The 27969-nt window shown below is 39.1% G+C and overlaps 1 protein-coding gene across 1 annotated transcript in view; it reads right to left on the bottom strand.

Annotated features, from left to right (window-relative positions):
- The window catches only part of CNTNAP2 (contactin associated protein 2), a 1879707-nt gene that overhangs the window by 595583 nt on the left and 1256155 nt on the right, over positions 1 to 27969 (bottom strand). Inside the window, exon 13 of the mRNA XM_078059689.1 lies at positions 19068 to 19268. Within this exon, the coding sequence (XP_077915815.1) occupies positions 19068 to 19268 (201 nt within the window). The remainder of the gene's footprint in view (positions 1 to 19067; positions 19269 to 27969) is intronic.

Below are 27969 nucleotides of genomic sequence, written 5' to 3'. Positions count from 1 at the left end.
TGTCCCTCTCCCACTGCCCCTCCCACCGTTCATGCTCTCTTTCTCTCAAATAAAATCTTAAAAAAAATAAAACATAACAAAAGATAACATGAAGTTGCCTGGCCAAGAGTTGATGTTATATGTTATTTTCCTTCTCTCCTTTGTGTGTGGAAAGAAAATTTAATAATATCCTATTTATCCACCGTACTGTCAAAGGCACCGCTCCTCTGGGTGGAGTCCTAGTTATTGGACACTAAAATCATATGATTTGGAGTAAGATGACGCCTCTTATTCTTGTTTTTTATAGATCGCACACTGATCCACAAGATGAAAGATGGTGTATTCATGTGCTAGGGCTTCCAAAACAAAATTCCACAGACTGGATCCCTTAAATGATAGAAATCTATTTTCTCAGAGTTCTGGAGGCTAGAAGTCCAAGGTCAGGACACGGGCAGTTCTGTGTGTTGTGAGGCCTCTCTCCTTGGCTTGTGGATGGCCGTCTTCTTGCTGCATCTTCATTTGTTCTCTCTTCTGTGTGCACATTCCCGGTGTCTCTCTGTGTGTCCTAATTGAGCCTTCTTCTAAGGACACCAGTCAGATTGGATCAGAGCCTGTCCTAACAGCCTCATTTTAACTTAATTTACCTCTCTAATGGCCTTATCTCCAAATACAGTCACATTCTGGGATACTGGGGTTTAGGGCTTCAACAAATGAATTTGGGGGGGGACAATCATAGGCACACAAATTGCAGTGGGGAGTATAGGAATAATTTCAGTAGTTTCAATTATTTAAGTGATTTTAATCCTAAGAAGGAGCAAAATGATGCTTCAGGAGAGAGGTTTTCTCCCCTAGGATATTACTTAAGGGCCAAAAATGATGTATATGGAAGACAAGGTTAAACATCATTCATTATCTGGTCCCCGGCCCTTCAAAACATAAGTTTCTCTCCACGCCCAGCCCCCCCATTATGCTGACTCTGAGTATTTATAATAATTTTGGAGTATCAGTTACAATTGATTAAAAGAAAAAGTTCTTTCATACTAAATCTGTTGTAGGCAACAATACCTCTGAATATCATGTGTACATTTCAGGGGTTGGCCTGGCTCCTAGCTGTACTCTCTGCTTTGGGGTGATGCTCTTTTCTACATATCATGTCTGTTTTTGGTTCAGCTAAGGCTGGGGTTCTTAACCTAGCAGCTGTGAGTGAGCATGAGGAGAGTCTAGCACTTCCCTGAAATATACACAAAAAGGCATGCGTGAACCCACATAATTTCCCTATGAAGATGCTTCATCTGTCTTTGCAGATCATTGAAAGGGTTTTGTGTTCTGCCTTCAATCATCTGAATACTCTTTAGTATAATAATGTTGATGACTACGTGCTGGGAATAGTTCTACATGCTAGTAATACAGTGATGACTAGAAAGACAACATGCTTCCTATATGGAGCTAACATTCTTGATCCAAAAACAGGCTAGGAAGCCCTAATCTAAAGCGTAAGGTAACTTTGTTATCACTGTTCTCCTCATATTCCAAAAATGAATAATTACCCTACTTGATTGGTTTACAAGTGAGTATTTTCCAAGTCATTTCTAAGCATTAAGAGATTTTATTTCTTATCATTAAAGAAATAATTATGGGAAATCGTGTTTACTACTTCTAAAATTGTATCTCTATATAAAATTATACATATGCATATACGCTTATATAGAAGTTATATATTTATATATATATGATCATATAAAAACTTTTCTCTTTTAAGTTATTTCACTACTATGCATTTCCACACCCTAAATAAAATAACATATATTTGCTTAATATTCTATGAATACCTCAGTGATTCAACAGATTTTGCTACACAGAAAATTGAACGTTATTTTTATTCTCTACAGAACTTAGCCAAGTGACTTCTATGGAGTAGGTATTCAGGAGATGTTAGTACAAAGAACTGATGCATCACAGGACGAATGGATGAGCAGATAAAGGAACAAGTCCACATGTCGAAATAAAGGGTTTGAAAGACTATACCATTTTTGTGGCTGTGATTACAAACAAGGTACAAACCAGTAGCTCTAGGACTCCCCTCCAGGAGAGACACACAACTGAAAGCCAGTTCCTACAGGCAGCATGGTCTTGGCCAGGCTGCTTTCAGCCACCTGCAGAGGCCTATTAGAGATCAATGGAAAGAACAGAGCAGGTCTTTCATCTCATTGAACCTGTTTCTTAGGTAAACAGAAGCCATGGACCCCTTCTGGTCCTGGGTTTCCCTCTCTCCACAGCATATTCCTTGAACCAAGGGGACTTTATTTAGCTTTTTCTCCTTTTTTTTCTAAACAACGCTGCAATAAGAGTGTTATTTCCAGGGTCACATGCAAGGTGCTCTGACTCAGGAGCACTCACTGGGGCCAAAACCACACTCCAGACCTGAATAGTTTCCTCTTTTCTAAAAAATACACCATAGAATTTTTAAGGAATAAAATAAAAATGTATCACAAATTGTTGGAGCCATGTTGAAACAATCGACTTTCTTGGCTTTTGATAAATTAATAAATTTACTTTGGTTGTGTTAATTTGTTAGGTGTTCTAGGTGATCGAGTGATAGAGGCCATCAGGCCCAGAGATGTTGCTGAAATTTTCCAGAACCTTTTTTTTTAAATGTAATAACTGCACTAGCCCAAAGCAATGAAAAACACAGAAATAATGAGCTATTAAGCTAATGAGTTAGTGCCAATAGGAATTCCTATAACCAAATTCTGAGCAGGCTACACTCTTAAGGTAAGAAGTATTCGTTACTCACCCGCACTCATACAAGAGTACCATCTGCTACTTGATGGCATCACTTGTCTCTTTGCAAAAAAGAAGCCTTTAGGGATGGTAGGCCGATGTTCTGGGCTAATTATAAGTTAGATAATTATATCTTGCTTAGCTACATTTCCCAAGTAGTTTTATCTGAATTTCCTGCCTAACCTCTACACCTTAATTTTATTTCCTACTCTGACTCTTGCCAAGAGCTGCAATGCACCGTTAATCAGCTCCTTGATTCAGGAGCAGATGTAGGGACTGTGCCGTCCCATCAGTGGGCGAAATGCCTCCTGACAACATTGGGATGTTGGCCGTTAGACCGTGGCATGGATGCAGAACTGGAACGTGGTTTGTAAAAGACAAAGGGTCCTTAAAGAGGGGAGGGTACTTATTGGGCAAAGCATCTGATGTTGCATTTATGTTATATAAATCACACTGGGGTTGCCACATATTTGATTAATATTTGTACCATCTTAGTAATATAAATTGGTATTGAATTTTCTAAGAAAGGATTGGCCTTTCTTGCAAGCCTATAAGAATGCCAAGACAAAGACACATCTCCTGAGAGTCTAGGGTGTTAGACCACTGACGGAGAGGGTTTGGTACTTTTATTAGTGTCAGAGATATGAAGGGCAAATGGCTTTGGTGACTGACTTTCCATTAGGGTAGTGCTCTGTCATGGCGCAGGCTGGTAGACTAGAGGGCGTTGAGATCAAGAAGCAATCACAAAGGAGGCCCCTGAATTTGGAAGGTCAGAGCAGAGGAACTTTCTCCACAGCCCACACTACCACTAAGTTCTACTGAAGAACTCAGGGAGCTAGCTGCCTTAGCCAGCAGACTGTGCCTCAGAGTGCGGAGCTGACCTTTACTAAGTTGGGTTAAACATTTCTTTGGCCAAAATTCTGTTTCCAGAAATAAAAATATACAGCTTAGAGTTAAAATGCAAGGATGTTAGAAAAGAGGAGTTACAGAAAGAAAATGATAGTATATTCTCTAAATATTACCTTAAATATGTAATAAACCCATCTGGGCCCTTGAGACAAAGCAGGGGAGAACACTGAAGCTAGGGACGTTTGGGGCTGGGTTCAGAGGCACCTTACCTCTAGAATATGGCTGGGAGGGCTGGGCAGGGCCTGGCACAGGAAAGAAGCCCAGGATAGATACCATCATCTTCAGGGAGTGGGTTTGTAATAGGTTTATGACAACCGCAAGCAGGACAGCAGTGCCTTGAAAATAGGTGGCTGGATATAAGCACTTACATTTTAACGTGTATGCTGGGTGGGTGGGAGGGGCCCGAGGATGCTGACAGGGAAGAGTGTGCATGGTTCCATCTGTCCCACACATCCTTTAGCAATGACCTCACTCAACGATGCCTTCAGGGCCAATGTTGGGTGCAGTGTGATTTCGGAGGCTCACCAGTCTCCCACCTTCTTACTTCTCTTTAGAAGGAAGCTGTTTAAGGACCCAGGTCTTAGTCATTTCTTAACCACCCACAATAATTAGCTTACTAGCTTAAAGAGAATAGATGGTCAATAAACACTGGTTCAGAGAATGAAGGACTAGATGAAGGAATGAAAAGTAATTTCAAAATTAAATATGAAGGGTTTTAAATGCAAAACAATATGTACAAGGTGATGCAGTGACTGGAAACTTTATGCTAAAATTTAATGAAGCAACAAATGTAAAATGTCTGGCAGCAGCAGTCTTCCCCGTCTTTGTAGGGAGGATTTTAAAGCAAGGCAATATGAGCACTAGGTCTCCTATGAAACTGTGAAGGGAGCAGTGATGGGGGGAGAGATATGGCTCTGGGGTAACAGTGTCATCTCAACAGGAGAGCACCAAGACCGTATCCTCTTTGGTAAGCAGAGCTGGTCAGAAAACAGGCACCCACAGGAAGACAAGCTTCTCCATTAAAAGAAAAAAGGTGCAAAACGGAGGGAATAAACTGCAAAAGGCAGACTTCTTTGGAGAACTTCGATAAGGGCTAGCTTATTTACCACAACAGTTTGTGCATAAATCAAAGCGGCATGTAGGTGTTTGTCTGGTGCCACCCAGCACGGCGTAATTCACACAACCATGGCTTTGCATGGCTCATAAGCAGACATGGACATTTCTGATACAAGTGGCACGGTTATAAAGAAATCTACATCCCAATCTATTAATTAAAGTATCATTTTACATTCTGAGGACATCCAGGCGGGCTCTCAGGAGAACAAACTAATCAGAAGATAGGAAATTATTTTTAATATTTGCAAACACTGAGAAAATATTTGTGTTTTGTTATTTTGTTTTCCACCTCATTTCAGTTTCTTTGTTATTCTTTCAAAGCAATCTCTTAGGGAAAAAGAGGCATTATGCAAATTTCACATCAAGTGATGTTTTATATTACATCACCTCATTAGGCACATCCTAGTAGGTTTCAGGAGCTCTTTAAAATAAAATCCATTCTCTCCTCTCCTTCTCCTTCCCAGGGGTAAATCTGCTGTCAATCTTAAATTTAATATGTCTGGCTATAAATTAATTGTATTACTCTCTAGTCATTCCCATTTCTATTTCTTCCACCTTATCTTTCTTTGTATTATCATAGGATAGCTTTCCAGTGGAGTTCCATGCAAAACATACATGGCCTGCCTTTTATTTTCAACAGTAACACATGGATAAATAATAAGGCTTATTCACCACAATGGTTTCTCCATCTTGGTAGTGTGTGTTATCACAAAAGCTTCCAGGGAGTAGATGGCTGAGCATTAAGACATTTTTGCTGAGCAAGTGCTTCTTCATCATCACAGTTCTAACTTGGAAGTTCTAATACGATGAGAATGATCAAAATATCTATAAAAGCTACTAAAAAGTAAAGTACTCTATCTGCATATTCCATTTGATCCTCGTGGGGAGCCAAAACCAAGTTTCGGGGCAATGAATGCAAACATCTCAATCAAAAGGATGATTATTTCCCTCTCAGAACTGGAAAAACACTAAGAATTCACTTATACGCAGGCCACATCTTCTAAGTCTACCCAACTTTTCTCTCCTTTGTCATTCCTAGTCTTTGAAAAGGAAATTCAGTCATCTGTGTGCAATAACAGCACCAGGAACGTTTTTTTTTCCCACAAAATAGAGGACGGGAAAGAACTTTAAGAAATCATCTCTGTCGTCTTCGGTTGTCAGTAAGGGGTCTTGAGGACTTCCCTGAAGAGTCTTAAAGATAAGATCACCCTCTGCTAGTTGAACCAAAATATCAGTGCAAAACAAGGACTGGAACAGAATTACCACTGGACCAACACTCCACTGTAAATCTGACTGAATATCTTAACAGAGCTAAATAATAAAAGACAGGGGCAGAAGGAATCTAGACAGATAGCCAGGGTAGAGGTGAGAGGGTAGTGAGCAAGACGAACTTTGCATGACTGCAGCCTAAGAGAAAGGGCTCCATGGTCCAAAGATAGCCTAGTCCTTCTCTCAAAACCTAATTCACTCCTCGTGCTCCCAGTCCATGCCCAAGAAGCAAGCATCTGATTCTAATTTGGCCCCCCATGTGGTAGCCCTACAGGGAGGTATCTGACAGGGTAAAGAACAAAAGCATCCAGTCCCTCCAGCATTCCGTGTTTCATTACAAATCGACATGTCGGCGTCCTGGTTTGTACTTGGTTCTCCATGTGCCTTGCCTGCTAGAAGGCGCCGGCCAGACCATCCTACCCCTTCAGCAGTTACTCTTCTCATTTTAAATGAATATAGTGGCATTTTGATGGTAGATCTCAATCTCCCAGACTCTGATTATATTTGAGATCAAACTAGAGCGTGCTGATGAATCAAGTTCTATCAAAAGAATCTGACTTTGAATCGTAGAAAACTCATTAAGGTAATGTCAGCTATCTTGACAGACAGCCTTCGAGGCTTCTCCACGTGATGCAATTTCAGAATTTGATGCGAGCTAAGTTTCCTTTCCTTTCTGAAACTTCTACACATTTCATCTACACTATCCTAAGAAGTTGCTTCAGATAAAATCTCTACTAAATCCTTTCTAATATAAGGGAAGCCCAATTTCTTTGTTTTTCTACTTTCTCATTAAAAATGAAATTTCCAAGGCAGTTCAACATTATTTTTATTTTCTCAAGGACTTCTTTTTTTATAGACCTTTATCCTACATATATAACCCCAATTATATTTCTCCTCCTCAGATCATTTATGCTTTTTAAAAATTTCTCTGAACCATGCCTATACATATTTTATACATTTCACTTGGGTTAGATTGCCCCTGTCTTGAGGTGATGCTCAAAACAGGATAACAGCAATTCTAAATGGCAGTAGAAAATCAGTTCTTTAAAAAAACAACTGGTTATATATTTCTAGACTATTCTTACTCCAGATGATTCTTTTATACATATTTAGTTTATATTACTTTAGATCTTTATTTCCCATATTTGTCCAAAGCTGACCTCTCTCCACTGAATAAGTATCTGTTCTTGGTAAAATACTCTGGCTTCAGCAGTATGGTATCATAAGTTACGTTTTCTTCTAATTTTTTCCACCTCTGTCACTTTTGATCTGAAATTTACTTGTAGTTAACAACCCAGTAAATTACAGCCAACTTTTAGTTCTTTCCAGCCTGATTATTTTTCCCACAAATGATGTTTTCAACTCCAGTAGCAAACACCTACTCCATATAAGTAGTTCGATTTCTTTGCATTTCAAATAAGCTCTGGGTGTTGTTACTTTCACGAAGTCTATCAGAACTAGCCAGTTTCATGGAGGAATTCTGCTTGACTAAGTTATTTTGGAACCATATGGGTGTGTGTGTGTGTGGTATTTAGAACACACAGAGATACATTAAGTTATCACAGAGACATGCACTGGTATACATCCCAACAGGTGAAAAATACATGTACTTATACATATGTGTGTGTGTGTGTGTGTATATATATATATATATATATATATATATATATATATAGTGAAGGTGGATGTTTTGCCTAATCTGAACAATATCTATTGCAAGACTAGAAGAAGAATAAATTGCCCAGGGATGGAAGGAGGAAAGAAGTCACTGCCATTGAGTATCTTGTAACTTCATTATCATGTTTAGAGTATACTTTTAGATACTGGTTACACCCTTAAAAGTTAGAACATTCCAATGCCAAGTATTTATATTATAATCATCTGCTGTGTTGATTCATCTTTTTGCTACTTTTTATTAGTTTGGATAATATGTGTCTAGTGATTCCAGAATTTAAGTCATCTCTGAAAGTCTATGAGACCTGTGTAGTGACTATTTAGGAAATGAACATTTCTTCCCTGCTTTGGTGGACATTACTTCATTAATACTTCCTATTTTTACATTAAAACCTTATAAGTTATTCTACCAGTTCTCTTCATGTAAACTCATAACTGTGGTTAATAGAGCTGAAACCTCTGTCCATGATTATGTATTAAGCTTCGTTTATTAGACTTGCCAATCTCATAGCACTGATCCTAGTAATTTGGTTGCTTCGATCACCTTACTGTCTTGTCTTGATGTTTTACAATGAAACAAAATAAAAAAAATTTGGTTTCTGGAGACCTTTACATGGCTGCCTTCTAAGAAGAAAGATAATTGATTTTTAACATTTGGGCTAACTAGGGGCGCCTGGGTGGCTCAGATGGTTAAGCATCTGCCTTCGGCTCAGGTCATGATCCCCGGGTCCTGGGATCAAGTCCTGCATTGGGCTCCCTGCTAGGCGGGGAGCCTGCTTCTCCCTCTGCCTCTCTCTCTCTCTCTCTGACTCTCATGAATAAATAAATTAAAAAAAAATTTTTAAAATTTGGGCTAACTAGATCAATAGGATTTTATAAAAACATGAGGTACTAAATAGAATCTACAGTCTGGCTGGACAGAATGCAGAGTAGGCTGTTTTGTTCTAGTTATTTCCCCATGTTCCTTCCAGCCTTGTCCTCCTGTCCCTGGCTCTTGCCCACCCAACCTCCATTGCCTGCCTGTGAAGTTCCCTCCTTCCTGTTACCCAGCATGGAACCACCTCGCCTTGTCCATTCTTCCTCCAACTTACAAGCCTAAAACTGAGAGTTGTTTTATTTTTTTGACAGAAAACAATTCCCTACCCTAAGAGAATAAATTCCTCTCTGCTGGGTGACTTTATGTCTGTGTGTTAGGGCCACCCTTCAGGCACTGCCCAGCTATAGGCAGACCTGGCCGTCTCTGCCCTTGCCCATTCTAGCAGGGTCTCTGAGCAGTCTATCAACAGCAAATTAATAAGGTAAGAATGCAGCGCTGGGCATGGCATGTGTGTTAGGCTTAAGTGTGTGAGTTTCTTCTGAAAAGAAAAAAAAGTCAACATTTTGTTTTCATATCTCACGTCTGAAAAGTGGATAACCTTTTGCAACATTTTTCTATTTCATCAATATACAATTCACCTGTGCTATTTGAAATACCTTGATATTAAAACATGAAAGTCAAGTGCTCTATAGAAAGAGAGGCATGTTCTTATTTCTTTCACATCAAATGTTTTTCAATATGGTTCCAAACAAATTGTCATCTAAACCATATTTTTTAATATACTTGTCAGGGCCAAATCGAGGATATTGGGGAAAAAAAAGCAGAATTTCAAAATGAAGCATTTGCAGCTCTCATAAATGTCCCTTTTGGCCTCCTGCTTAACAAAAATGCTTCAATCTTCTGTTTTAATTGTACTAAAAGCACATCCTAATTTTGCACTTTAGGAAAAATTAAAAATTTCCCCAATTAGCTTATTGGGTGGCCCCTAATAAGCCTTTCTTTCTTTTGTTCTCTTTCCTTCTCTCTCTCTCTCCCCACTCTCCTCTTGGTTTTTTTTGTTTGTTTTTGTTTTTAACATTTTGGTAGAAAATACATGTGAGTCTAGAAGCACAAAAGCCTAGATTTTAATCTTGGTTTGGACTCTTCGCACCATTTTTACTCTTTTCCTTTGGTGAATTAACCCTTCCAAAGGTCTATGTTTCTTCAGGTATAAAATGGAAATAATATATAATTTACAAAGTTTTGGGGATGGACGGAATGAGCCAATATATGTAAATGTCCATGGTAAGCATTTAATAAACACTAATGCCATTTTTCCTCCTTTCATCATAATCTAATTTAGAGATTTTACAATATTATTTATCTAAGAGGACAATACATTTAGCCTGAATTTCAGATCCAGTACCAAGGGGGGGGGGGAGCAAAAGAGTTATTTTCTTTAAGAGAATTTAAGATACAGAATGAAGGTCAAATGGCTGTGGCATTTCTACTGGACTAACAGTCTGCAACATTATTCACTCTCCTATAAAAACTACCCCATCACTCGGTTTGGGTAAATCACAGGCAAACAGGATAATAGAATCCAGCTGCCTTTTTGGAGACTCAGTATTTTAGAGAAGTTCTGTCATTCACTGGTGGGAAATAACAAAACTTGGAAGACAAACTTGTGTATTATTTCATTCTTATCCATTCTTAAAAAAAAGTGAGTCCTTTCAACTTTCTCTGAGCTTCTGTAACATTACTTTTAGTGTGCATGGCGATGGGATTTGATTCAATTATAAAAGAAAAAACACAGAAACACTGCAAATTAATGTGGATGGAGTGAGGGAGCTGCAGCTTTCCTAAGGTTATGGGTCTGGGGTACACTTACTTGGATCAATGGAAATATTTTCCTTTAGGAGGAGCTCTGAGCCAACAATGAGTGAATCCTGCCAGGTCCCTGGTGGACACAGGCTATCTTGGCTAAAATATGGAATAAAGGCATCCACAATTTTTTTTTTTTTTGAAACAACACAGAGAAAAGGAAAATCTTTGTTTTTGACTTTTTGAGTAAAGCTGATCTACTTGATTCATTCAAATTATCATTGCTCTAACCATATAAAATGATATTTTATTTGGCAATGTGATACCAGGTTCACATGTACCCTCATCATAAATGGAGAGATGGGAGAATAAAAGGTCCCCCAACACCTCTAACATGTTGCTCTCACCTGTCTATGCTGACAGAGAGAGCTCCATGTTCCACAATTGAGGGAATAAATCATCGTTACTCTAGAAATGGATTTCTCACTTGTTCATTTTAAAACAATAATCTTTGCTGACTATGATGATCAGTTTAGTGTGCAAACTTAGCTGGGCTACAGTGCCCACTCAACCAAACATAAATCAAGGTGTTGCTATGCAGGTATTTTGTAGATGTCGGTAAGTCCATTATCGGTTGACTTTCAGTAAGAGAGATTAGGCCACATGAGCTGGTTGGATCTGATTCAATCAGCTGAAAGGATTAAAGGACTTGGTCTTCCGTGGAGAAGATACTCTACCCATGGGCAGCAGCTTTCTGCTCATTCTTGAGTGCCTGTCTGTCCCAAGTTTGGACTTGCCAAGCCAGGTCCCACTACTGAATAAGCCAATTCCTTGCAATGAATTTCTAAATATATATATTCTTACTGGTTTTATTTCTCCAGTTGAACCTGAACTGGTACACTGGCCCATGGAACTCAAAACCCCTCTCTCCGCCCATTCCTAAGCTTTCCCAAATAGCTCCTGATCTTCCCTCCTGTACAAAATACACACACCGATGTTTTTAGGAATTGTTACGAATTCTAAATTTATTCAATCTTTTATCCAAGATGTACCAGTAAAATCCCTTCAGAAAATAAATAACTTTATTTTCATTATAAAAAAGTTTCTATATCTTAAGGCAAATGCTGTTTAAAAACTATTCTTTGCCCACCTTGTATTCTCATAGTACCTAGCAGAGTATTCTGTATTCAACAAATCTTTGCTCAATGTTTCTTAATAAAACTAGATATTTGCAAGGGATTTTTATAGTAAAATTCTTTTTTTTCAGTATCCTATTGAGGAGAGAGGTATTTTTAAACATAATTTACACAAAGTAATCAATTAGGTTTATCTTCATTTTATGATGTCATTGAAATGGATAATTTTAAAGATGATATGCAAACAAAAAATGTTGATGATTTAAGTATATGAGAAGATACTTGCCAAATTCTACAGTGTGATATAGGATTGCTTCAAAGTGTCCCTTCATTCCTATTTCAGTCATTTAAAAATAAAGGAAGCTATGCACAGGCACTCACAAAATAAAATGGCAGAAATAACAAGTCTTCATCAAGTTCTAGAAGGTCAATCTTTTTCAAAGTCACACCTCAAAGCTCAAGAGGTTGGCACCTTGAAATGCAGTACCCTTAGTAGAGGTCAGTCAAGCTGTCCTCAGTAAATTTGCCCTTAAGATTAATTTATTAATCAGAAATATTGGACTTGACCAAAAGTCACTTGGCAAAGAGCATTTCTAATCAGAGACAAAAAGTAAAAGGCACGAAGGAAAACGTTCTTTCATGGTGGTTGAAGAGATGGGATGGGTGGATCCCATGCTACGGTTTGCTCTAGCCTCACTTTGGTGGGGGTGGGGGGGGCCTGACCTCGCCACATGTTCACGCTTTCCTCAGTAAGTCAGCACGCAAGGCTTATGAGAAGCTAGATTTGCATTTGAATCCCGCTTTCTCACTTCCAGCTACAGTGACCTTTGTTGAGTTTATTAATCTCTCTGAGCCCTACTTTGCAAAGTGGAGATAATAAAAGTTAGTTCACATAACTCTGAGAGTTAAAGGAGATAAAATGTCAAGAACGGTGTTGGTCAATAGAATTTAATGAAAATCTCTACTCTTTCCTTTATCTCCCTTCTCAGAGCAGGTATTCTTTTTTTTTTTTTTTCCCCAAGGCAAATTCCATATTGTTTTGTCTCTCCTGGGGCCCCGTCATTTCTTTTTGTTTTACATCTTTAGCCTCTGCCTCTCCACTGCCTCCTCCATTTATAAACTTACTCATAACGCCCTCATTTTTAAAAATATAAAAAATTCCCAAACCCTCGCTTTGGTTCTGTCTTTTGACTAAGCAGCAAATCTGTATTTAGCCATCCCTCCTTACCATGGAACTTCTTGAAAACCTTCACTTGCTGTTCCCTTTTTCTATTCATTCTTCAGTGGCTCTATGCACCAGACCCCACCGACAGGAAACTCCAGTGGTCTCCCAACAGCCAAAGCCAAGGCCTGGCTTCCCCCATATGATGTCTCACCACTGACCACACCTCAATTTTCTTTTGTTCATTTTTTTTTTTTTTTTTTTTTTACTTGTTTGCTTATTGTGAAACACTCCTTTCCTTTAACTTCCTGATTATTAGGATTTCCTAATTTGACTCTCTTCCTACTGCTCTGATCATCACTTTTGGGTCTTGTTAGTTAGCTGCAACCTCTCCTTCAATTACCTTTTCAAATTAGTGTTTTCTTTCCTTCAATGTTCTCTCCTTGCTCTTCCCATGACCTCACTGAGTCATCTGATGAAGGCATTACAACTGCTCAGAGTCATGCACTTTATCTTTACTCCTAGGTACAGGGGAAGATTGTCTTTTCCCCTCTCCTAAAATTACTCTGCAGATAAGCAATCATGACTCATGTTGATTCTACCACCTATACACTTGAAAGAAAGTCTTCCCTCTTAAGGCCCAGGGAGCGGCTCAGACATCCAGTCTTGTCCATACTGCGGTGGCCCTGCAGAAGATGTTCTCTTCCTACAAACCTGGCTCTCCCTCCATGCTGTTCTCCACATAACAGCTGGGATCTCCCACTTAAAACCACTCCCTTTGCCCTTTGAGTGGAATCCTTAAGGTCATGCAAGACTCCTTTGTCTCCTTTCTCTCTGTCTCTCACCTGCAAAGTCTCTACTCCAGCCATTCTGACCTCTCTCATTTCCTCCCAAGTACGTGTCCCCTGACCTCCATCTCCGAATCAGTGCACATTCTGACATCTCTAATCTAGAATTCCCTCTGCCATTTTTTTTTTTTTTTACTTAACTCGTATGAATCCACATGTCAGCTTACATGTCACAATTCCTGATACACAAGAAACAATAAATATTTGTATACTGATTATCTCAACCATTATTCCAGTTGAGGCTTTCATCAATTCTATCCATATTGCTGAAATAGCCTCTATTTTCCCTGTGATCATTCTGTCTCTTTTCACCACAGCGCCCTCTATGGAGAGTCTAGCTGCCTGGGTGTGGAATATTATATTTAATCCTCTAATTTTCCCTTTTAGTTATTTCTACCTCTTTGCTCACCCCATTTAACTGAGTCTTCCAGTATTAGTATAATTATTTAACACAAAAATTAATTAGACAAATTATTAATCTTTTGATTAATATACTGATGGGACACAATGAAAATGCTAATCTTTAGCTACCATTAAGCAATGTTTTTACCTATGTTTCAAGAGGTAAACATCATGCTTTCTTAAAATGCATAGGGCCAACTTGGAAAATTCACTTTCTTAATAACTTCACCAAAGTTTAGAAATTTTTTTCTAAAGATAGGTTATAACTTACAATACCAGAGTCATGTTTTCTTGTCTTTTGGATGCCACTAAATCACAGTTTAGTATCATCAAAGTATATTGAATTTTACACTGCTTACTTTACACGCAAAAATTGTGAACATAATTCCTTTTCAATAGATACAAAATCTAATAGTAAACTACCCAAAAGGATGGATAATTTATATTGCTTCTTCCAACAAAAGAAGCAATAAAACTATGACTTATGAGAATAAGACTACATTGAGAAATTAAAAGAAATGAAACACTGGAAACCAATGAAAACAACACTAAATACAGTCAGAAAAACAGGAACCATATCAAGTTTACACCTCTACAGTTAAATAAATCTTGATAGGTATAAGGAATAAATACTTCACCAAAAATAATCCTTAATTAGAAAGTATAATGTTTTATAAAATAATATATGACTCCAGTGCATCTAAGATATATAAATAAGCATTTTAAAGCAGGTTAATAGGTTGTGCCCAAATATAGGGAAATATTTTATCTAAAAGCATTAGGATTGCTAAGACGTTTCTCAAGTTGGATCTAATGAAACTTTCTCTTGGTATCTAACTTATCAAATTCAGGTTCTTAAAGTATTTATTTCAGAATTATATTTCATTGTTTAATGATTTTTGTCTTTCATAAGTTCAGATATTACTACATTTGCAGTTCTGGGGTTATAAATATAAAACATGTTAACATCCTTTTGGTTTTGGATACCCATTAATGGTTTCCTTTGTTTAGGGAGAATTTGTTCATTCCCAAATTGGTAGGCCTCCCTCTAAACTCTATGGCTCTTCTATGGAATAAAGTAACTTTGTCTTGTTTCTATGTCTTTTACAGAGCTAAGAACAACTGAATTAATAAGTAACATGGCAAGAATAGATATGACCATAACGAATGGCAAAATCATTACTTTAAAATTGATTCCATTTTTAAATTTTGTAGTAATAAAAAGAAGAGATAACATTACTACTCTTGTAAAGTTGTGAGAAACCAATAATGAGTAATTCTACATTTGCTGGCTAACGGTATGGCACAACCAAACATTTATCAAAACAAAAATGAGATCCATATGCATACAAAATCAACTCTTTATCATAAGCATCATTAGAAACTATAGAGCCCCAAATGAACTCTTGAGGGTAAGGCTCTTAAAATAAAGAATAACATTTTAAGTGCAGAGCTATTACAAACTCATTTGATATTCATTTTAATTGCCATGACTATAATGAATATACTTTATATTCAAACAGATGTCACAAGTACTACTACAGAAGTTCCAATATAATTCAGTCTTAGTTAAGAACGAGTAAATGGATATTTAAAATTGAATGTTACCAGGAAGGAGAAAAAAAAAATCCCAATTACAGCAAACATTAGCTCCTTAAAACAACAAATTAAAGATTTTATTAAATTGTGTTCTTCTTTATTTGGACATACACAGAACACGATCATACAGAAACACTTGCTGTCAACTACTCCTTTTCCTTGCTTCAGCTGTTCTACAGATTAGCTAGCCTGGGAAACAGAAATTGGGAGCATGAAGAACGACTCAGAAGCGAAGGCTGCTGTATAACATTTAGAGACTCGTCTATGAAAAGGATTAATAAATACTACAATGCCAATCTAAGTTAGCTGAAGGAGCAGATAATTACGTATGCCATTTTTTTAATTGGCCAGACAAGTTCTAATATTCCCTTTAATCTTCTCCAACATGGAGAATTGAAATCTTAAAGTCTAATATGAGAGACCTTTACACCATAAATTAAAGATGGCGTTTCTTAGTGTTTGGATCACAGAACTACCCACGGATGGTTTTTTAAAAGCAAACATTCCTGGGCTCCAACCAAGTTCTATCAAATGAGAGTTCCAAGAGTGTGGCCCTGGAATCAGCATTTTGACAAACTGAACTTGTTTAAAACAACTGCCTGAAGGTAGGATGAGGTAATACTTAGAATTATATATTCTCATTTCATTCCAATCAGCAAACGTTTATTAAGTACTAATCTTTTGTGAGTGAAAATTATATATATATATATGTACATACAGGCAAGCAGCATATGATAAACTTATTTTCAAAGTACAATCTATTAAGTACAATAATCATCTACAAAGGTCTGGAAACACAATGTCTGGAATCACAAGAAAATAATCTGCTACTGTGCAGATTAACAATTAACTCTTGATTTTAATTTAGTATTTATTTCCCCTGAAAAGGCGTCTGGAGGTTGACAAAAAGTATGTTTAGCTTATTATTAGAAAATGTAACTGAAATAGTGTTTAAAAAATTTATCCTATTTTTCCTGATGTTTTAGAAACCCTCTGGTTTTGAAAAGGAGCATAGTAAGTGTGTGAGGCCTATTAGTGGCTGCAGGGAGGAGACAGGGGGCGTCCGGGAGGGAATAGGGAAGGAATGAAGAACAAGACCAACACCAGAGGCAAACTCTTCTGCTTACTTCCAACCTAATTCTCCTAGCGCCCAAACTGTAAACTGAACTTATTTAAAAGTCACACTATATTTTGTAACCACCAGAGCAAAATTCAAAAAGCAAAAGTTGACTTTGGAGTCAAAGAGAAGAATGGAAGAAAATAAAGCTGATGGTACCAAGCTACTTGTCTGGTTAGCAGTTTGCCCCCATCCTCACCCACACCCACACCCCTCAGGATTGAAGACTAATTGACTGAGATCTTTGGAATGCACCTCAATAAGGAGCATTCACTCATGAAACTCAGCGCCGACAAGCTGATAGAAGTTGTTAATTGCACCCAGTGCCCTGTATTTTCTATCATCCTTGGTTGACTTTTCCCGGCACTGAAAACAGGATCTAGTAAAAAAGGCGATGGTAAGTGCAAGTGCAGGGAAGAACAGCTCGGTTGTAGGGACTTGGAAGGCTTCCCATGGCCCACAGCAGTGGTTTGCAAAGAGCGGTCTCTAAACCAGCAATGCTGTCATGGCCTGGGAACTCAGGTTATTAATTCACTCAGGCTGCTATAACAACATACCACAGCTGGGGGGCTTAAACAACACACATTTGTTTTCTCATGGTTCTGGAGGCTGTAAGTCCAAGATCACGTTGCTAGACATCTTGGCTTCTGTTGAGGGCTCTCGTCATGGCTTGCGGATGGCTGCCTTCTCACTGTGTCCACGTGTGGGAGAGAGAAAGAACTCGCTTTCCCTCTTTTTATAAGGCCACCAATCTCACCAGCTTTATGAACTCATTTAACCTTAATTACCTACTAAAAGCCCTATCTCAAATTCAGTCACATTGGGGGTTAGGATTTCATCATACAAATTTTGGAAGGACACAATTTAGTCCATTGGACTCATTACATATGCAAATTCTTGAGCCCCACCTCAGGCCTAGTGAATCAGAAACTTGGGGACTGGGGCTCAGCAATTTGTGCGTTATTAATGTCCCAGGTTATTCCAATGCCTGCCGAAGTCTGAGAAGCACCAGCCTTCAGGGAAAAAAATCCCAGGTCCACAGTGGAACACTTAGTTCATGCACCCCGCAGCACACCCTTCCGCCCCCAGTTTCTCCCATGTGTTTTCCAACCTTATTTCTTCCTATTGTTACTGAACTCTGCTTTTGCTGAGCTACTTCTCACCATGACCTGACGGATCATTCACATTCTGTCTTCTGGACTTTTGCTTACCCTCTTTCAACATCCTCAAATCGTCTTTCTGCCTCTAAGCACCACCTCAGCAGAAGAACTAAGTGTCTGAACCAATCATGTTCACAATTTACAGATTTTACTTTCTTAGAGTCCATAGGTTATACTCATCTATAATTTCAGCACAAGTCTTTGCACATTAAAAAAACACTCAAATCTTTAAAATATTGTATATGTTTTTTATGACTCTTCTTTGTAAGTATTCCACACAATACTGCCTCCAATCCAACACTAATTTGGGGCAGCAAATAGCCCATTGGTCTGTGATGTAGCACGATGCCACTTCTAAAGTTACTTAATATTAAGAATAATCAATACACTATTTGCTATTTGTGAAGTCCTTAAATGCATCAAACACTATAGTAAGCATTTAGTGCATGACCCTATGAAATTCTCACTCACCTGCAGTAGGCATTATGATCCCTATTTGAATGAAAAAGACATGGGATACTGAGGCTTAAGAGTTCAATTAACTCACCAAAGTCACACCTGGAGAGCGGCAAGGCTGAAAAGTGTGAACATTTGTTTCTCTGACTCAGAGCACATGCTTTATTTCTACTCTGTTATACTATAGACTGAGGGATTTAGTTTTCTGTCAACATCTTGAATCTGCTGCCAAGAACCCCAAAGCATATGGATCTCTTGGAAAAGATATTTCTAATGTATCCTTTGGAAACTCTTTACTTTCTATACCACACACACACATCCTGAGGCATCGTTAAAAGGAAGCCATCATTAAAAAAAAATTAGGTCGAACTTCTTGAGACAAGCAGATACTGTTAAATGACTATAGACAATAAAGAGCTCTAAATTTTATCGCTATTCTACAAGTTATTTACCTCGGGCAGCCTTTAGAATGCTTTCAGCTTTATGTTAAAGACAGCTGAAGAACTCAGAAGGTATTACCTGAAGTTCACAAGAGACGCTGATATACTTTTGCCCAAAGCAATTACTGATAATTAAGCACCAGAAACACTCATACACACGTATATGCACGTAAAATGGAAAAATCTGTAAGTTGAAAACAATGGAATTTTTTTCTGAAAATTGTACTTTTTTAGTTTCATTCCCCAGAAAACCAACCAAGTGATGTTTTACTTTTTTCACACTGCCTGCACTTTGGAGACTTTACTGTAAGATAATAAGTCACACCTGTTGGATTGTTTAGGCAATTCCAAGCACCAGCTGAGATAGTAATTAAAAGTAACACTCTATTCTCAGCCTACCTGGTGTGTTCAACAACCTCGACATCTTGCAGAAATAGGAGACGTACTGCTCACAGTGCTCGGCGCTGCTGGTGACGGCGCTGATCTGGTCCATGGAGGCGCTGTACACGAGCTGCGTCACAGAGTACTTTTCTGGGCTGTAGCCCACCACTGTGGTCTGCATCTGCAAATTGTGAGACACTATGGTCCACACTTTGTCCTCTGTGGGGAGAAAAATACCACGAAATGGGTCATTAGGATGCAAGGACTTCTTTAAGTGGTAGAAAATAATTGAGCTGCACTTTCTCTGAACTGATGTAGAACAAAGTTAAGGATCGCCGTCCTTCAAGTTCTATCCTGCAGGTTCTCCTTATATAGACAAAGTAGAAAGAAATGCTTTTTATTTTTTATTTTTTTTAAAGATTTTATTTATTTATTTGACAGAGAGAGAGAGAGGGAACACAAGCAGGGGGAGTGGGAGAAGGAGAAGCAGGCTTCCCGCGGAGCAGGGAGCCCGATGCGGGGCTCGATCCCAGGACCCTGGGATCACGACCCGAGCCGAAGGCAGACGCTTAACGACTGAGCCACCCAGGCACCCCAGAAATGCTTTTTATTAAAAAGAAATGCAAGGGGCGCCTGGGTGGCTCAGTTAGGCTGCTGACTCTTGATTTTGGCTCGGGTCATGATCTCAGGGTCATGAGATGGAGCCCTGCATCGGGCTCTGTGCTCAGCAGGGAGTCTGCTTCAGGATTCTCTCTCTCTCTCCCTCTGCCTCTCCCCTGCTTGCTCACTCTCTCCCCCCTCTCTAAATAAATGAATCTTTTAAAAAGAAACCCGAGAACTAAATACAAGATACCTCCTAAACACAGAAAACAGCTTGTCTCTGGTTGATGCTAATGTTCATGGTTCACGGCACTGAATTTGAGCTCATCATGTTCCCAGTCCTTCCTGACTCCCTAACCCATCACTCCTCTGGTACAACAGTATCTGCTCTTTCTTAGATGAACTGTGCTCTCTCAAGCCTCTGAATCTTTGTATATGCTGTTTGTTCTAATCAGAATATGCATCCTCATCTTGTCAACAAATGTCCCTTTCACCGTGACCTTTCAGGTAAAATTGGACCCTGCGTTGTCTGTTACTGAAATGCTCTATACATGGGCAACAATACAAATGAGTAATTACCTTGATGCTTTGGACCCTGAAAATTTCAATGTGTGAAAAGGAGAAGTGAATATAAGATTGACGAATATAAATTATAACCCTACATACTCCTGAATTTGAATTAGAAATATCACTAGGAACCCATAATTTTTCTTTTTTAAAAAATGTAGACCTATGTCCTAGCTCTGTCCACTGGAAAAGGCCCCAAACAAGGACAACCTGTAGAACCAGACTGTCATCACTCAATATGATTTTTCATTAAGAGGAAACTGGGCTGCCGGGTGAAGTGACTGATTTCAGGGCTGGAAATGCACAAAATAAGCCTGGAACATAATGTCACATAGAAACAAATAAGCTATTGGAAACAGGGCAGTTCGGAAACCCCCAGGAACAAAGAAGGATGATTTTTTAACGTCTGTAAGAATCTCCTGCAATGGAATAAAATACATCAGGGATGTTTAATTCCAGGAGTTCATTAAAATAAAAAGAAATGTTCAATCTTGGAAAATGCCAAGTAACTAACTTGTTATTTTGAATATTAGGAAATAAGCACGAAGAATCCAGCATTTAGCCTACCTTTCCTGTAGGAACCGTCACAGAACTAACGCTCTCTGTATGGAAATATTCCAGCTCATAAATGAGGACTAAGTGATATGATTATAGGACCATCATTTTGTAACTTCTAACAAGGGGGCTCTGAGCAATGGCTAATTCACGGCTGCTAATATAACCGCATGTCCAACCGGAGGACATGTGCCTTCCGGTGGAAGTACACAACTCTGCCTGGGAAGCAGTGTGCGAAAAATCAAACACAAACTTCACCGAGCTCGCAGTCCTGACTGCCAGCTTCAGGGAAACATGCACTGAAAACAATGTATATTTGGGGGAGGGGAATATGCTAAATGACCCCAACGGGAAAGGTCAGCAGAATCCGTGCAGTGTGAAATTCTACCGATTATACAATCTAGTTTTTTCAACAAATTATAAATTACAAGGGAACAGAGAGAGCACTACAGATTAAAAGAGACTTTCTGAACTTGCCCCTCAAGCAGTTTTCCTTCTGTCAGTAAAGGACAACTCTATTCTTCCAGCTGCTCAGAACAAAGCCGGGGGGTACCCACTACAGCCCCCATCCCCCCCCCCTTTCTTCTACACTCATTTCCAACCGGTCCGTGAATCCTGTCTGCTCTACCTTCTCCGTTCAGGATCTGAGCACTCCTGACCCTCACCTCCCCGCCCCGCCCCCCGCTCTGGTCAAAGCCCCCACCTCCTCCTGCCCCCATCACACAAAACCTTGTAACCACCCACCCCCCGCGCTCTCACACCTACCCTGCACACAGCAGCCAAGCTGAGCCTCTGCAAATATAAGCCACATTCGGACACTGTGCTCCAAGCCGTCCTGTGGCACAGGGTCTCGTTCAGAGTGAAAGTCCAGTTGCTAGAACAGCTGAAGGCCCTCTGTGATCCCACTCCGCCTGCCTTGCCCCAGCCCCTCCTGCCCTCCTCATCTCCCTCTTGCTCCTCGGGCTCCAGCCACACTGACCCCTGCCTTCCTCAGACCCCTCAGGCAGCCCATCCTTGGAGCCTTTGCTCTCACTCTGTCCTTGGAGATCCGCAGCCCCACCCCTCGTAGCTGCCCCAATGCCACCCTTTCCTCTGCTCGCCCCTCCCCACCGCAGCTGCTTCCTATCTCCTCGTCCGGCTCTATTTTCTCCAGAGTATTTATCCCTCTGTGACTGAGGGCATGTTTCCCTTCTGTCTGTCTCCCCATGGTGGCGGGGGGGAGGGGGACGGGTAGGCAAGGGGTTGTTTTCAACGCTGGATGCACAGTGCTTAGAATAGTAGCCCGCACGTAACAGACCTTCACAATATATTAGTATGAATTAAGAAAACATCAATAGAATACAAATAACTTGATCTACGAACTTACTGAACCACTGTGGTTCAAGTTCTGGCTCGGCCACGACCTTCCCGAGAGCCTGGACAAGCCCACTTCGTTCTAGACTCTAATTTCCCTTCATCTGTTGTAACATGTCTCTACGTCAGAATCCTTTCCACCTTGCTCCTCTTAAAGCAACTAAAACAAGTTCAATACGGTGCCCGTGCAGTAACACGTTTTCCGTAAGGTAATGATTTCCTACTTTCAGCCTGATCAGAACTGTCTTCTTCCAGCTCCTCTGAGACGGCAAAGAAACAACAGTATGTTTTAGTAATTCTCTCTCTTTCTGACATGATTTTGACAACACTCTGGTTGTCATATCCAGACCTTCACGTTTACCTTCCCCGAAGTGAAGATCCATTAATTAAGGTTAGCTTCATCTCTTTTCTGTTAAAATCAGCCTCTGTCAAAACATTTGAGAACTCATTACTACTCACCTTTTTAAATTTTAATTTAATTTAATTTTTTATTATTTTTTTAAAAAGATTTTTATTTATTTGTCAGAGAGAGAGAGAAACTGAGCAAGCAGGGGGAGCAAGCAGCAGAGGGAGAAGCAGGCTCCCTGCTGAACCAAGGAGCCCGATGCGGGTCTTGATCCCAGGATCCTGGGATCATGACCTGAGCCGAAAGCAGACGCTTAACCCACTGAGCCACCCAGGTGTCCTGTACTTACCTTTTTAAAAAAAAAAAAAAAAAAAAAATCCTTATCAGGACCTCATCCTTGTCCGGTAGCAATATTCCAATATTCCATAACTTTCATTCTTTTTTTTTTTTTTTTTTTTTAAAGATTTTATTTATTTATTTGACAGAGAGAGACATAGCGAGAGAGGGAACACAAGCAGGGGGAGTGGGAGAGGGAGAAGCAGGTTCCCCGCAGAGCAGGGAGCCCGATGTGGGACTCGATCCCAGGACCCTGGGATCATGACCTGAGCCGAAGGCAGTCGCTTAACCAACTGAGCCACCCAGGCGCCCATAACTTTCATTCTTTAACTCATAATGAAACAGCATTCTCCTCTGGCCCCTTTTAAAAATATCATAAACCCCTTTTTAATTCACACAAAATAATGTTCATAAAGGCAAACATTAATTAAGCAAGTAAAATAAAATGGTCACCTATAATGGTCTCTGTCAATGACTTAAAAAATATTAACCAATTTGTTAATATTGATTAGTCTCTAACATTTTGGTCCTAGTGATTGCTTGGCCCTAAACCCCACATACATGCATTTCAGCACACACATTTCAGTATCAATCTTCAGGGCACCATCTTCTTCATATTTGTTTTATAGTCCATTCACTCATTCAACAAACATAATTGAGTACCCACTACATGACAGATATGGATCTAGGCACTAGGGAAGCCACAGAGAAAAAAAAAATTCTAAATTTTTGCAGTTTATACTCTTGTATTCTATGGGGAAAAAACAGATAATGAGCAAAAAATTAAAATATATATAGTTAGCAACTGATAATGGGGAGAAAAACTACAACAGGGAATGGAAGAATAGGTTGGGTGTAGATTGCAATTTTTTTAAATTGAAGTATAATTGATATACGATATCCTATTAGTTTCAGGTATACATCATGGTGATTTGATATTTTTATACATTGCAAAATGATCCCCATGACAAGTCTAGTTACCATCTGTCACCATACTAATTACAATATTATTCACTCTATTCCCTATGCTGTACATTACAACCCCATGATTTATTTACTTTATAGCTGGAAGTTTGTAGCTCTTAATTCCCTTCGACAATTTGGCCCATCACCCAGCCCCTCCCCATCTAGTAACCAAGTTTGTTTCCTGAATCTATGAATCTGTTTGTTTTGTTTGTTTCTTTTGTTTTTTAGATTCCACATATGAGTGATTTCACATATAACTGAAATCACATGGTATTTGTCTTTCTTTGTCTGATTACATTTTTAAACACAGTGGAAACCATAACAGCCCTCACTCACTAAGTGATGTTTAAATGAATAAGATCATTGTCTAGCAAGCCACACGAATGTCTGGGGAAAAGTATTCCAGACAGAGAAAGTGCAAATGAAAACATTCTAATTTTGGGATATTCTGGTATTGTTTAGGTATACAAGGAGGCCAGTGAGTGAGGAAGGAAAGAATAGCAGGAATTAAAGTCTGAGATGTAATGGGGTTGGGTAGGTGTGAGATGGAAAGCCCTTTGGAATTGGAAGGTTTGAAGCAAGTTAATGTAGCATGCTTGAACTTATTCTCTGACATACTATTCTTTATTTCAATAAAGCTATAACTCAGGAAGGCTTGAAAAAAAAGAATACACATACATACACCCCCCCATATATATGTATATAAAGATTTAAATCTTTTTACAGTGTTGTGGCATTATAAAAGGTAATATGTAAACTCTATTTTAATGGCATAAAGCAATTACTGTTGATGCATCTTGCAAATTATTTTTTAATGCTTGCATGTTACACATGAGCCATTAAGTCTTAAGTGACAAATGGATATTAACAATTCTGCAGATATCCGCCATCTAGAAGAAAGTTATACTGTATAGATTTTCCTTTGCTAGTATCATAAGTGAAAAATTAAGAATCTTATTCCCATATTTGTAATGTGTTTATATAATCTGTGTTATCAGATATGTGTGTAACGCAAATAGAAACTACTAGGTATGGCAAATTCTAAGTTTCTGCCACTGTTCCATTTTCATGAAGAATTGATAAACTAGTGTATTTCAAACACTCTTTGGGTTAGCGTGCTTTGAAAGTGCCTTCTGTGATTACTGGGAGCTTAGTATCTGTCTCATCATGCAATCGCATATTTAAAAACTGTCACACTGTACAATGTTTTCAATACAGATGATTTAACTGTATTTTTCAAATACTGGGACACAGTAGAGCACACTGTGGAAACTCATCCTTCTGCTCGGCCATAAACAGGGTTTACCAACAGATTACCCAGCTTAGCTGTGCTGACATGAGTCCATCAGAAAGGTCCCTCTGCCACCTCTACCAGTGACCCCGCATCCTTATCCTATCTGTAATTCTCAAGTAATTCACTTCATGAGAACTCAGTTCTCTGTAAGGCTGGAGTTCTGACCAGAAACTGATAAAGCCAGGAAATGACCAGTGAAAAAAAGCAAAGAATAAATCCTCACAGGATGGAACAGGTTTCATTATCATGTATATATGGCTGTTTTTGACTCTTTTCCACGTTATCCATATATACTCTGAAGTTCACATTACAGAGCATTTTTTTTTAAAGATTTTATTTATTTGACAGAAAGAGATACAGCGAGAGAGAGAACACAAGCAGGGGGAAAAGGAGAAGGAGAAGCAGGCTTCCCGCGGAGCAGGGAGCCCGATGTGGGGCTCGATCCCAGGACCCTGGGATCATGACCTGAGCCGAAGGCAGATGCTTAACAACTGAGCCACCCAGGTGCCCCTACAGAGCATATTTTAATAAAAGTCCAATCTGAGCTGAATGCAGTGGGGAAAAAGTGTGTGTGTCCTATACATCTGCATATGCATCCAGATGTTTTTGATTTTCAAATCATTATCACTGTACTGGCTGAGGACCAATTTGTTAATCTGAGAGCTTTTTTTCTCTCACCTTTATTCATAATAACTCTGAGATAATCTTTTTATTTTATTTTTTTTAAGATTTTATTTATTTGAGAGAGAGTGAGAGAGAGCATGAGAGGGGAGAGGGTCAGAGGGAGAAGCATACTCCCCACTGAGTGGGGAGCCCGACGTGGGACTCGATCCCGGGACTCCAGGATCATGACCTGAGCTGAAGGCAGTCGCTTAACCAACTGAGCCACCTAGGCGCCCTGAGATAATCTTTTTTAAAAAGAGAATACATTATAAGCTATCTAAATTTAAAATGGCATATAAAACATCTTAGAGGGGCATAACCAACAACTGCTTGCAGTCCAAATTCCTTGGAAGCCATACTGCCCTATTACAGTTACTCTTCAGGAATGACTTTGGGTTTCTCACTCTTAGAGTAACGCAATGGGAAGTGAACTATGGTATATACGTCACCCAAGATTTTCCATGTTGCATGTAAATCTTGGCCTGCTGGATAAAAACCATGTACATCCTTAAATCTCTCCTCCAATAAACTGCATTCCAATAACTTTATCTGTGGCTTTCTTTGGACATAGAAGTCTTAATGGCTATTATCCTGATTCCATCAATCAACAACTGGGCATTAACAATGAGCAAGATATGAGCAAGGATCTCCAACTAAATGCGACATTAATAAGAATTGCTTTTGCAAAACTTAAATTTGCAGCCTCATAGGAACACATCTCCAAAGGAAGAAGCCTAACATTTGAAGGAAGCCATGTTCTCATGTGAAAAGTTCTGAATCCCAAATAATCCGTCAATATAACATCTTAGAGGACATCCATTATGACTCTCTTCTATTAGAGATTAAGGAGCCAAGTCTCAGGAGTGATAAGTGACTTGCCCAATTGACTATAAGGAGTTAGTGGCAAAATGATGGAGATTTTGTCTCTTGGTTCTAGATTTAGTGTTCTTTTCACTCCTCATCCCTTTGACCCAGGGGTGACATGGTTGGTGACACATCAACATTTTTATTGTCTTCCCCGTAGCAACCCACTAATTTTCAGGGGGTGGGGGAAACATACAGATAGACTTTTTTTTAAGTAAGATTTTATTTATTTATTTGAGAGAGAGTGAGCAAGAGAGAGAGCACAAGCCAGAGGGGAGAGGCAGGGGGAGAAGCAGACTCCCCACTGAGCAGGGAGCCCGATGCGGGGCTCGATCCCAGGACGCTGGGATCGAGCCAAAGGCAGACACTTAACAGACTGAGCCACCCAGGCACCCACAGATAGACTTTTTAAATGACAATAATATATAACCTACTGCACTTAGAAAAATGTTGTAAAACATTAATGTAATTAAATAATGCACACATTCACAACTATTTATTGAGTTCCTGATCGGTTTCATCAGTTAGGTTCTGGGGATATAAGAATGATAAAGACTTGAGGTCCTGTTCTCAGCGGGCTTGTAGTCCACTGATGGTGAGAGAACATTAAGCCTGAAATTACAAATCACAAACAAGTGCTAAAATAGAGCTATGCACAGGCTACTGTGAGTTCCTACAGAATGTCCATATGACCCAGATTTAGAAAGCTGTAAAATGACCAGGGGGACACGGCATTGTTGGTGAATCATAAAGGTTAAATACTGATGAGCTATATGAAGGATAAGGTAAGGCCAATTTCATTCTTATAGTTCAGACCAAATACTTTGGAGACAAAAAGGATTTAGTAGATGGGATCTAGATCAATTGGAAATGGAAGGGTCTGCAATAGTGAAATATATGCAGAGCCCTAACAATTGTGCATGGGTTGAAAGGTCTAGTGCATGGTTATAGGTGGGTGTTGAAAACCTGTGGAGATAAAAGATCAACTCATATTTTAAAAATATTTCTTCAAGGTCATTTATGACACACCCACAGCTAACATCATCCTCAATAGATCAGGATCCTCTAGGATCAGGAACAAGCCAAGAGGAATAAGATTAGGGATATACACGGGGTTTAATTTTCTATTTGATGTTGTACTTCTTAGTCTGGGTATTGGATAAAAGCTAGAAATACTTCATATTGAAACAAACAATTAAGGGGCACCTTATTTCAGGTAAACTTTATACCAAGATCCATATTTACTCAAGTTAATAATCTAGGAAATACTGATTTTACATGAGCTGTGTGCTTTACTAAGTCACAAAATAATTTCGTAGTTACCACTTGTAGTTATTTAAGGTACTAATTTCAACAAAATTGTTTATAAATCTTTC

Source organism: Halichoerus grypus, chromosome 12 (genome assembly GCF_964656455.1).
Source record: "Halichoerus grypus chromosome 12, mHalGry1.hap1.1, whole genome shotgun sequence".
NCBI lineage: Eukaryota > Metazoa > Chordata > Mammalia > Carnivora > Phocidae > Halichoerus > Halichoerus grypus.
The sequence above is the reverse complement of the archived record's forward strand: the minus strand, read 5'-3'. Positions and strand labels throughout refer to the sequence as shown.